Source organism: Podarcis raffonei, chromosome Z (assembly GCF_027172205.1).
Source record: "Podarcis raffonei isolate rPodRaf1 chromosome Z, rPodRaf1.pri, whole genome shotgun sequence".
Classification (NCBI taxonomy): Eukaryota; Metazoa; Chordata; class Lepidosauria; order Squamata; family Lacertidae; genus Podarcis; species Podarcis raffonei.
The window spans coordinates 50066765-50079222 of record NC_070621.1 but is presented as its reverse complement, the minus strand read 5'-3'; the positions used below and the strand labels follow the sequence as shown (position 1 = coordinate 50079222).

Below are 12458 nucleotides of genomic sequence, written 5' to 3'. Positions count from 1 at the left end.
GTGGGGCTCTGTGGAGGACCACCTGCTCTGCATGCAGAAGGTTCCTGGTTCAATCCCCAATGGCAGCTGCAGACTCTTGCCTGAAACCCTGGAGAGCCTTTGTAGACATTAACAAGCTAGGTGGACCAATAGACCATATAAGGCAGCGTCCAGTGTTGCTGTCAGGGACTGGCTGGAGGAGGAGGAGGGGTGGGAGGCTCCAGCTAGAGAACCCCCAAGGGCCACCCCAGAACAGGAAGGCTCAGAGCCAGGGAGATGGTGGTGGGATGCGGAAGACAGGTCAGAGGATGAAGCGGGGGTAGAATGGTTGGATGCTGAACAAGCAACAGGCTTGAGTAAGAGAGAGGAAGATGAGGCAGAAAGCACTCTAGGACAGGCAGCTGAGGTGCAGGAGGGGACAGAGGCTGCAGCAGCTTCACAAGGAGCCTGTGGGTCCTAATGTATCCAGCTCCCCTTCTCCCTTGTCTCCATGGGCAGGGAGGACCTTGCATCTAGGAGAGCAAAGAACACAGGGGACCTCTCCCTGATGGAGTTCAAGGAGGAAACATCTGGCCCAGGAGATGTAGAGGGAAGTGGGAGGCACAGATCATCAGTTCTGGCAACTGCTTTACTGGGTGACAGTATTGCCTATGGGTTTCTCTGTATTCTGTTTCCTTGAACAAATAATCAACTTTATTGCTTGTCTCTGAGTCTCTATGCAGCTGAACCAGCCCTGACAATTGCTAGCATTTCAGCAACTATATCAGGGAGGGGGAGAGGTTCATGGTTCTTTGGTTTTGTTATTTTTTTCAGATTGGCAAGTTATGCAGCCTTTCTCAGAAGAGGCATTCCCGGTCAGCTTGGTATCCCGAGGACCTTTTCGTTGAGGAGAAGATGACACGGGTTGCTCCTGTGGAACACGAAGAAACTCTGTCCACTAGAAGGAGGTGAGAAAGCCAATGCCAGCCATCTTCGTAAGATTCCCATTTATTTTCAATATGTACGTATTATATTTTTATCCCCCCCCCTTCCTGTAAGGAGCTCTGGACTGTGTGCATAGTTCTTTCAGCAGGAAAAAAAAAGTTTCATCATAGTACAAGATAGTACAAGAATACTTGGCTAGTTTAGATGTATTCAAGTCTCCAGGGCCAGATGAACTGCATCCAAGAGTATTAAAAGAACTGGCAGATGTGATCTCAGAACCACTGGCAGTCATCTTTGAGAATTCCTGGAGAACAGGCGAAGTCCCGGCAGACTGGAGGAGGGCAAATGTTGTCCCTATTTTCAAAAAGGGGAAAAGAGAGGACCCAAATAATTACCGCCCAGTCAGTCTGACATCAATACCAGGGAAGATTCTGGAGCAGATCATTAAGCAAACAGTCTGTGAGCACCTAGAAAGGAATGCTGTGATCACCAATAGTCAGCATGGATTTCTGAAAAATAAGTCATGTCAGACTAACCTGATCTCGTTTTTTGACAGAATTACAAGCCTGGTAGATGAAGGGCACACATTGGATGTAGCCTACCTTGATTTTAGCAAGGCATTTGACAAGGTGCCCCATGATATTCTTGTAAAGAAGCTGGTAAAATGCGGTCTTGACTATGCTACCACTCACTGGATTTGTAACTGGCTGACTGACCGAACCCAAAGGGTGCTCATCAATGGTTCCTCTTCATCCTGGAGAAGAGTGACGAGTGGGGTGCCACAGGGTTCTGTCTTGGGCCCGGTCTTATTCAACATCTTTATCAACGACTTGGATGATGGACTCAAGGGCATCCTGATCAAATTTGAAAATGACACCAAACTGGGAGGGGTGGCTAACACCCCAGAGGACAGGATCACACTTCAAAACGACCTTGACAGATTAGAGAACTGGGCCAAAACAAACAAGATGAATTTTAACAGGGAGAAATGTAAAGTATTGCACTTGGGCAAAAAAAATGAGAGGCACAAATACAAGATGGGTGACACCTGGCTTGAGAGCAGTACATGTGAAAAGGATCTAGGAGTCTTGGTTGACCACAAACTTGACATGAGCCAACAGTGTGACGCGGCAGCTAAAAAAGCCAATGCAATTCTGGGCTTCATCAATAGGAGTATAGCATCTAGATCAAGGGAAGTAATAGTGCCACTGTATTCTGCTCTGGTCAGACTTCACCTGGAGTACTGTGTCCAGTTCTGGGCACCACAGTTCAAGAAGGACACTGACAAACTGGAACGTATCCAGAGGAGGGCAACCAAAATGGTCAAAGGCCTGGAAACGATGCCTTATGAGGAACGGCTAAGGGAGCTGGGCATGTTTAGCCTGGAGAAGAGGAGGTTAAGGGGTGATATGATAGCCATGTTCAAATATATAAAAGGATGTCACATAGAGGAGGGAGAAAGGTTGTTTTCTGCTGCTCCGGAGAAGCGGACACGGAGCAATGGATCCAAACTACAAGAAAGAAGATTCCACCTAAACATTAGGAAGAACTTCCTGACAGTAAGAGCTGTTTGACAGTGGAATTGGCTGCCAAGGAGTGTGGTGGAGTCTCCTTCTTTGGAGGTCTTTAAGCAGAGGCTTGACAACCATATGTCAGGAGTGCTCTGATGGTGTTTCCTGCTTGGCAGGGGGTTGGACTTGATGGCCCTTGTGGTCTCTTCCAACTCTATGATCCTATGATTCTATGAGTACAACCAGGTAAACAAGAAAGCACTGGTCCAGTTACAAGTCTTATTTTCTGTGCCTTTAAGGTCCAGCCCACACTGTAACAATCACATGCAAAATCCTTAGATTTACTAACTTTTAACATATCCTGTCCACGTCCAAGCTTGGGTAGCAGGTGGAGGCAGAGTGTTCCCTCTTGCATTTATGTGTGAAAGAAGGAGAAGCCAGGCTCCAGCAAAACCATCTTATTCTGAGGAGCCTCTTACAAGTCTTCCGTGTCACATAAAGCATTCTGAGCATTGAATAGTAACTTGGTTTTAGAGTTCCGTTGTTGCACTATTACCAAGTGGGCAGCAGACCGTAGGAAGCCGACCAGCTCCCTGTGCTGCAGAACTGAATTGATATTAATGTCCAATGACAAAAGTGTTAACACTGGATCCAACTTAAAAGACTGTTCCGTAACGTTAGAAATGGCATCAAATATGTGAGATAGTTCCCCCTCCCCTTATCCTTGCAGCATCTCTTGTGGGAAATCTTTGGATAAGCTCCTTCTCCTGAGTTCTGTTCCAGAGAAGCCGTGGTGCAAACCCAGCCTGTTACAAGTTTTGTGCAATGTTCCTGTTGGTGTTGCGGACAAGTCACCCTGAAGTGATCTTAGATCTCGTCAGTTGCATAGTGGCAGATTACAAGGACCCACAAGGACCAAAAGCAAACCATTTCCTCTGCTGTTTGAAAGGGGCTCTTAAGCAGAGACCACATTCCCCTCTGGGTCACTTTCAGTTTATAGTCTCCCAGTGACAGATGAAGATGAAGGCACAAGCATTATACTCAGATTAGAAAAGCGGTAGCATTATACTCAGAAAAACTAATAAAAACTTGAATGCCACTCATTAACTGAATTTTGTTTACTGCTGGAGATGTGTAGCAGCTCCTCGCATTATCCTCAATGAATGGGTTGCCTTACTCCTCATCAGTACAGAGGGGGGAAATAAACATAAAAATAATAGATGCATATTTCATTTTCTCTCTGTGGCTTTTTTATTGCAAAGTCTGTGTGCAGTCTGCCAGAATCTGATTATAGGGAGGGACCTGGGTGGCTTATTTAAAGAGGGGGAAACAAATTGAGAGAGAGAGAGACGAGAACTCCCACTGGTAGCATTGCAAAGGTTTGTGTTTGTTAAGGCTGCCCCCAGCTGGGTGCTTCACAGCTTACAACTAATCTGCCTAAGAGTTTCCTTCAGCCTGAAGGGTATATACTGCCTCAAGCTGTCTCTTTAAACAAATAGCTGAAAATACCAGGAATCAAGCAGCAGCCATAGTTTATGCATGTCACCAGAAAGTCCATGAGTGAAGAGAGTCCTCCTCCTTTTCTTTTGCTTTTGGGAACTCTACAAAGCAGGTAATTGTGGCAGGTGCATTTTTTAAACTCTACAATTCAGCCACGCTGGGTGAAGCTGCACTGTGTGGAAATCCTTCCCCCATCTTCCAAAATTGGGCAAGTTCAAGGTGGTGTGGCCATAGGGGAGGATGCTTAAGCCTTTGACAAATAAGCAGCCAGCCAGGGCAGAGAATGTTTCAATGGGCAACTTGATTTCTGATCATTAAATAGTTGGGGGGCAGGAGCCCTTTCTGATGCAGTGCAAAGCACCTAGAGATCTTTCAGTAGATCGTGACACTGGTGTGGTGGCCAGGGTGTAAGATCCATCACTGTTTGTGCAGCAGAGTCCCTGAACTCCAGCATCCTGGAGCCACCTAGTCAGCAGGAAAGGGGGGCTTTTCAGCCCCGAGAAGAAGACAGCTCACCCTTTGTGCAGATTGCAACCCATCAAGGGGAAAGGAGGTGAGTCGGCCATGGAGGATGGGCTTTGAGGGTCACTCTGGAGAAGGTGCATGGGAAGAACATTTAGAAGCAGTTTCTTCCATATGCTTCACAGCTAAAGATTTCAGGACACTGAAAAGAGAAGGGGCTTCAGTTTCCAGAGAAAGGTGTGCAAGTTCAGTTACGAACCCTGGAAGTTCAAGGAAAACCCAATTGAAGTCACTGCAAAAGAAGACATTGGAGCAAGCAAAATCATTTGCCTCTGCGTGCACACACACACACACACACACACACAGAGAGAGGAAGCAGTTGGTCCAGCTCAAAGGCAACACATAGAGATCTGTATTGGATCATCTCAATGCATCCCTAATCAGTATTATTGAATAGTTACAAAATTATAGGATCGTCTTGGAAGGTTATATATCTTCTGCCCACCCCTGGGGCAGATAGCGCGTTCCACATGCAGGCTCCCTCCCTGGCAGCATCCGCACTGAGATAGATCCGGGTGTTGGGGAAGGGAAGGAGCCTCATCCCAGAACCGGGAGGGCAGCCTCTGTCCAAAAGCAGATCGTTCTGGTCTGGATGCACAAATAGCACCATCTGGGATAAGGTAGCAGCTTTATGAGCAGGCTGTGTGCACCACCACAAATGTGTTGGGCTGTGGGGCGCTGTGTGGGTTCTGCTGCAACAGGGAAGCTTAGCTACTTTTTCTGTAGTTGATTTCATCATGCAGAAGGCTGGGCTGGATGAATCCCAAGCCGGAATTAAGATTGCCGGAAGAAATATCAACAACCTCTGATATGCAGATAACGCAACCTTGATGGCAGAAAGCGAGGAGGAATTAAAGAACCTTTTAATGAGGGTGAAAGAGGAGAGCACAAAATATGGTCTGAAGCTCAACATCAAAAAAACGAAGATCATGGCCACTGGTCCCATCAGCTCCTGGCAAATAGAAGGGGAAGAAATGGAGGCAGTGAGAGATTTTACTTTCTTGGGCTCCATGATCACTGCAGATGGTGACAGCAGTCACGAAATTAAAAGACGCCTGTTCCTTGGGAGGAAGGCGATGGCAAACCTAGACAGCATCCTAAAAAGTAGAGACATCACCTTGCCAACAAAGGTCCGTATAGTAAAAGCTATGGTTTTCCTAGTAGTGATGTATGGAAGTGAGAGCTGGACCATAAAGAAGGCTGATCTCCAAAGAATGGATGCTTTTGAATTATGGTGCTGGAGGAGACTCTTGAGAGTCCCATGAACTGCAAGAAGATCAAACCTATCCATTCTTAAGGAAATCAGCACTGAGTGCTCACTGGAAGATCCTGAAGCTGAGGCTCCAATACTTTGGCCACCTCATGAGAAGACTCCCTGGGAAAGACCCTGATGTTGGGAAAGATGGAGGGCACAAGGAGAAGGGGACAACAGAGGACGAGATGGTTGGACAGTGTTCTCGAAGCTACATGAGTCTGACCAAACTGCGGGAGGCAGTGGAAGACAGGAGTGCCTGGCGTGCTCTGGTCCATGGGGTCACGAAGAGTCAGACACGACTAAACAACAACAACATGTGCTTAATGCTGCTTTTCTGCGTATTCTGCCTATTGCAGAAGCCAAAACTGTTGCAATCCTCCAGCAGCACCTAGCGGCAGAGGAAAACATTACAATGTCATGTTTACTTGGATGATGGACTCAAGGGCATCCTGATCAAATTTGCAGATGACACCAAACTGGGAGGGCAGGACAGGATCACACTTCAAAACGACCTTGACAGATTGGAGAACTGGGCCAAAACAAACAAGATGAATTTTAACAGGGAGAAATGTAAAGTATTGCACTTGGGCAAAAAAAATGAGAGGCACAAATACAAGATGGGTCACACCTGGCTTGAGAGCAGTACATGTGAAAAGGATCTAGGAGTCTTGGTTGACCACAAACTTGACATGAGCCAACAGTGTGACGCGGCAGCTAAAAAAGCCAATGCAATTCTGGGCTGCATCAATAGGAGCATAGCATCTAGATCAAGGGAAGTAATAGTGCCACTGTATTCTGCTCTGGTCAGACCTCACCTGGAGTACTGTGTCCAGTTCTGGGCACCACAGTTCAAGAAGGACACTGACAAACTGGAACGTGTCCAGAGGAGGGCAACCAAAATGGTCAAAGGCCTGGAAACGATGCCTTATGAGGAACGGCTAAGGGAGCTAGGCATGTTTAGCCTGGAGAAGAGGAGGTTAAGGGGTGATATGATAGCCATGTTCAAATATATAAAAGGATGTCACATAGAGGAGGGAGAAAGGTTGTTTTCTGCTGCTCCAGAGAAGCGGACACGGAGCAATGGATCCAAACTACAAGAAAGAAGATTCCACCTAAACATTAGGAAGAACTTCCTGACAGTAAGAGCTGTTCGACAGTGGAATTTGCTGCCAAGGAGTGTGGTGGAGTCTCCTCCTTTGGAGGTCTTTAAGCAGAGGCTTGACAACCATATGTCAGGAGTGCTCTGATGGTGTTTCCTGCTTGGCAGGGGGTTGGACTCGATGGCCCTTGTGGTCTCTTCCAACTCTATGATTCTATGATTCTATGAAATATTGTTCAAAGTTGTTGCAGGAGGAATCCCCAAAGGATCTCTGTAGGATTTCAGCCCAGTAAGCCACACAGATACTGGACACCACTTAAATCACCTTGCTAACCCAAGGAACCAACCACTGGAGGACAAGCATATTAACTCATTCTGTGTTTGTGTCTGCTAAATGTTTTCTGTTGTGATTCAAGACTGGTTTGCAAACTAGTTTAAAACAATAGCATTACTTGTTTAAGCCTTTAGTTTCATTTTGGCATCTCTACTTTGTTTCAGGGAACTTATCACAAAACTGAGAGCCCACAGTGGTTTCTACAGCAGTTTGCCAGAATACATCTGCAGCCACAGCTCCACTGCACAGAATAATACCCATTGCTGGAATGGCCAAGAAGTTGTAGAAAGGTAAAATGAATTCATTTCTTTCCTTTCCTTCCCCTTTAGTGATGCTGAGTTGTTGTTGTTGTTATGCTTGGCCCCAGCTTGAAATTCTTCGTACAGTGGTACCTCAGGTTAAGAACTTAATTCTTTCCAGAGGTCTGTTCTTAACCTGAAACTGTTCTTAACCTGAGGTACCACTTTAGTTAATGGGGCCTCCCGCTGCCACACAATTTCTGTTCTCATCCTGAAGCAAAGTTCTTAACCCGAGGTACTATTTCTGGGTTAGCGGAGTCTGTAACCTGAAGCGTCTGTAACCTGAGGTACCACTGTAGTAGTATTATGCTGTCCATCTGCCGCAGTTCTTCTGTGTGTCTTTGGACTCCAAATCCCGTCCTGAGAAGAGCTTGGATGCTGGATTAGGCCGAAGGCCCACTTTGTCCAGCATCCTGTTCTCCAAATGGCCAAGCAGATGGGAAGCCTGCAAGCAGGACCCGAGAGCAGCAGAACTCTCCCCTCCTGCGTTTCCAGCAATTGGTGCTCAGAAGCATGGCTGCCTCTGACAGTGGAGGCACAAGATACGTAGTCATTGTGGCTCGTAGCCATTGGTAAGTCTTCATCCTCCATGAATTTGTCTTTTAAAGCCATCCAAGTTTGGGGGGGTGTCATATTTAATGTTGTGCTGTATGAAGAATTACTTTTGTCTGTTCTGAACCCTCCAAGACTCAGGTTCATTGGATGACTCAGAGTTGTGACCATGCTGCTGTTCTTGGCCTCTAACTCCCATCAGCCCCCAGGCAGCATGATCAGTCCTCAGGAATGAAGGGGAATCAGGCTCAGCAAGAAAAAGGAGCACTGTATTGCTGTGGCTTCCCCTTTCAACTGCTAGTCCAGCATAATGGAAAGATGTTTTCTGCAGCAGATACAACACAAATGGAGCAACACTTCCAAAAGCTTAGAATCCGCCCCCCCAAAACCACTTAATCCATACTTGGATGCTCAGCCCACAGGGCAAGGTGCTGCTTGATGCACAGTGAGAAACAAGCGACCAGCCAGTAACCGAAGCCCTGAAATGTCTTCAAGTGAAACAGATTGAAAGCAAAACCTAAGTGTTTCTCATTACCATTACTATTAAATCTTAAGTGGAGTTTTTCTCAGCAAGATGGATGGTTGCAATCACAACTACAAGCCGTGGGGAGAGAGCAGACTCTGCTCAGAAACAGGCTCCCCACTGGCCCCCCAAATTTTCCCCTGAAAAGCAGCAACTCTCAGAATTGCTCCAAACTCCATCAGTAATGGTGGAACTTCCTGACTGAAGGGGGCAGTTTAATGTTCTGTTCAATTTGTAGTTACTGTTTCAAGTTTCTACGCTTTTCAAACTCCTTTTTTTCTATCTTTCCACCTATTGCATCACACATTTTTCCGGCTAAATGAGTATTTCAAGCACAAGAGCTCCATCTAGTGGCTCAATTAAGGTACTGGCATTGAATGTAAAAGAGCTTGGAAGCCTGGTTAAGTGTTCTCAAAATAATAATAACCGGAAACCATGTTTCTTCAGGAAGCTGAACAAAAGAAAAATTCTGGGTATAGAATCTCAAGGGAAGGCAGCTAGAATCACAAATAGGTGGAACTGGCACATCAAAAGCAAGAGGGGTAGCAGTTATTATTACCCAGAAAAGTCCCTTTGTAATGCAGTATACCATCACAGATCTTAATGGCAGATTCGCCTTTGTAAAATGGATGTTTTGTAAAGGGGACGCTTCACAGAGAACTATACACTCGGGGAGCTTTGTATGCACCAATCAATCAACATTCTTAAAATTCACACTGAACCATCTCAAGGATTTTGCAAAAGCCTCCATAATATTGGGGGGGGGCATCTGCCTCAATAACTCTATGGACAAGAGCCACAGTGCAAACTCAAACAATAGCCTAGGCACTAAAGCAGTGTGAATAATAGAGGCTCATGATCTGGTGGGATTATGGTGACACCTGCGCGAGGGACTTCAGCTTTTTCCCATACTGCTTTATTTATTCCCATTATGATTATATATCGATTTCTTCAGGACTCATGCAAAAAGTCAGAGCGGCATGAAAATGGAATAGCAACTGTCTCAGACCACGCACCAGTCAGTATAGACATTGCATGGACAAAAGCTGTCTGCATTACTCGCCAATGAAACTTTCACCCAAGTGCTGGCTGCATCAAACCTGAAAGGAACAATAGAACAATATTAAGAAAGCAATAACACTTCAGGCAGGGAGCCATGAACCCTCTGGGATGCTGTGAAGGTGGTACTGAGAAGCCATTGCATTGTGGAAACCAGCAAGATCTGGAAAACCAGTATATCCCTAACATGGCAACAGGAACAACAGATCAGACATCTTGAAAGAGAATATAAATGAACAAGCAGGGGGGTAGAGCATACCACCTTCTTCAGTCTAAAAAACATGAATGGCAATTGCTGGGGAAAAGCAACATTAATGCGGCAAAGACTAAATGTAAGGCAAATACTATGAATTTGGAGATAAGAGCCTTTGAACTCAATTGCCTCAATATGGACAGAAGCAGGTGAAATCCACTCTAGGACATTCATAAGGACTTCAGCACTTTCTCTTCTGACTTATACTTCCCAAGTAATTCTGACATGCAAGTAATGGAGAACTTTATAACATCATCTTTGATAGGCATGCTTACACCAAATCAAGGGTAATTTCTCAAAAGTCTTATTCTTTCCCCCTCCTCTTCCACTCTCCTTTCCCCTTACCCTTTTCCATGATCTTATACCTCATTTCTGGCTAGGAAGAATAACAGATGCTTTTAAATAACCTTTTATTGAATGATGCGTCTAAAAAGTTTTCATTTGTTCTGTGTACTTTGTCTTTATGCAAAAGTTTCAATAAAAATATATTTGGGGGAGGGGAGTCCAACACCTTCCTTTTTTTATATAAAATATTTATTAGAGTTTTCAATTTTATACAAAGAGGAAAAAGTAAAAAGAAAAAAAATATTAAAAACACATAAAGTTCACAACTTATTTTTCAGTAACATATTTCCCTGACCTCCTCATACCTCCCCTTCTTGTATTCCAGTTCAAATTATTTGTCCAGCAATTCCTTATCTCATAGCATTACAGCTAAAAAACACCTTATTTTCTATCCAACATCTTAAATTATTGTAGCTTAAACTTTTACTTATAAAAAACAATTTTTTATGTTCTTTTATACCATTACAGCTAGAAACCACTTAATTTCAATCCAACATCATTCAACTTTCATTAATATTGCAGTATTTCTGTAAATAGTCCTTAAATTTCTTCCAATCTTCTTCTGCTGACTCTTCTCCCTGGTCGCGGATTCTGCCAGTAATTTCTGCCAAACCCATACAGTCAATCAACTTCATCTGCCATTCTTCCAGAGTGGGTAGATCTTGCGTCTTCCAATACTTTGCAATGAGTATTCTTGCTGCTGTTGTAGCGTACATAAAGAAAGTTCTATCCTTTTTTAGCACCAACTGGCCGACCATGCCCAAGAGAAAGGCCTCTGGTTTCTTCAAGAAGGTATATTTAAATACCTTTTTCAATTCATTATAAATCATTTCCCAGAAAGCCTTAATCCTAGGGCACGTCCACCAAAGGTGAAAAAATGTACCTTCCTTTTCTTTACATTTCCAACATTTATTATCGGGCAAATGGTAAATTTTTGCAAGCTTGACTGGGGTCATGTACCACCTGTATAGCATTTTCATAATATTTTCTCTTAAGGCATTACATGCCGTAAATTTCATCCCAGTGGTCCACAACTGTTCCCAGTCAGCAAACATAATGTTATGTCCAACATCTTGTGCCCATTTAATCATAGCAGATTTAAACATCTTATCCTGAGTGTTCCATTTCAACAGCAAGTTATACATTTTTGACAAAATCTTAGTTTTGGATTCTAACAGTTCTGTTTTTAATTTAGATTTTTCCACCTGGAAGCCAATTTTCTTGTCCAAATTATAAGCCTCCATTACCTGAAAATAATGAAGTCAGTCTTGCACTTTGTTTTTTAGTTTCTCAAAACTCTGCAGTTTCAATCTATCTCCTTCTTGTTCCAAAATTTCCCAATATTTCAGCCATTTGGCCTCCATATTGAGCTTTTTCTGAGCATTCGCTTCCATTGGCGACAACCACTTTGGGGTTTTATTTTCCAATAAATCCTTGTATCTAATCCAAACATTAAACAAAGCTTTCCTAACAATATGATTTTTAAATGCTTTATGTGCTTTAACCTTGTCATACCACAAATATGCATGCCACCCAAAAACGTTGTTAAAACCTTCTAAATCCAAAATGTCTGTGTTCTCAAGAAGCAGCCAGTCTTTCAGCCAGCAGAACGCTGCTGATTCATAATAAAGTTTAAAGTCTGGCAGGGCAAATCCACCCCTTTCTTTTGCATCAGTTAATATCTTGAATTTTATTCTGGGCTTCTTGCCCTGCCAGACAATTTAGAAATATCTTTCTGCCACTTCTTGAAACAGTCCATCTTGTCCACGATTTGCAGTGTTTGAAACAAAAACAACATTCTAGGCAATACATTCATCTTTATAGCTGCAATTCGACCCAACAAGGAAAGCTTCAAATTTGACCAAATTTCTAAATCTTTTTTCACTTCCATCCAACATTTTTCATAGTTATCTTTAAACAAATTCCCATTTTTAGCTGTCATGTTAATCTCCAGGTATTTCACTTTCTTCACAACAGTTAAACCTGTTTCATTCTGAAACTTCTCTCTTTCAGTCAATGTTAAATTTTTCTCTAAAACCTTAGTTTTTGACTTGTTCAATTTAAATCCTGCCACCTGACCAAATTCTTGAATTAGTTCTAGAACTCTTTTGGTACTAGATTCTGGCTTCTGTAATGTCAAAACTAGGTCATCTGCAAATGCTCTCAATTTATACTGTTTAGCTCTGACCTGTATACCTTTAACCAACCAGTCCCTTCTAATCATGTTCAGCAGAACCTCCAGGACCGATATAAAAAGCAATGGGGAAATTGGGCACCCTTGTCGTGTCCCTTTTTCTATCTTA

General features: G+C 43.7%; 1 protein-coding gene across 4 annotated transcripts in view; it reads left to right on the top strand.

Annotated features, from left to right (window-relative positions):
* Nucleotides 1–12458, top strand: part of GPC3 (glypican 3) — a 270058-nt gene that overhangs the window by 167221 nt on the left and 90379 nt on the right. For all 4 annotated transcript variants that reach the window (XM_053374199.1, XM_053374198.1, XM_053374196.1 and 1 more), the window contains 2 exons: nucleotides 793–926; nucleotides 7289–7414. In XM_053374199.1, coding sequence (XP_053230174.1) covers nucleotides 793–926; nucleotides 7289–7414 — 260 coding nt within the window. The remainder of the gene's footprint in view (nucleotides 1–792; nucleotides 927–7288; nucleotides 7415–12458) is intronic.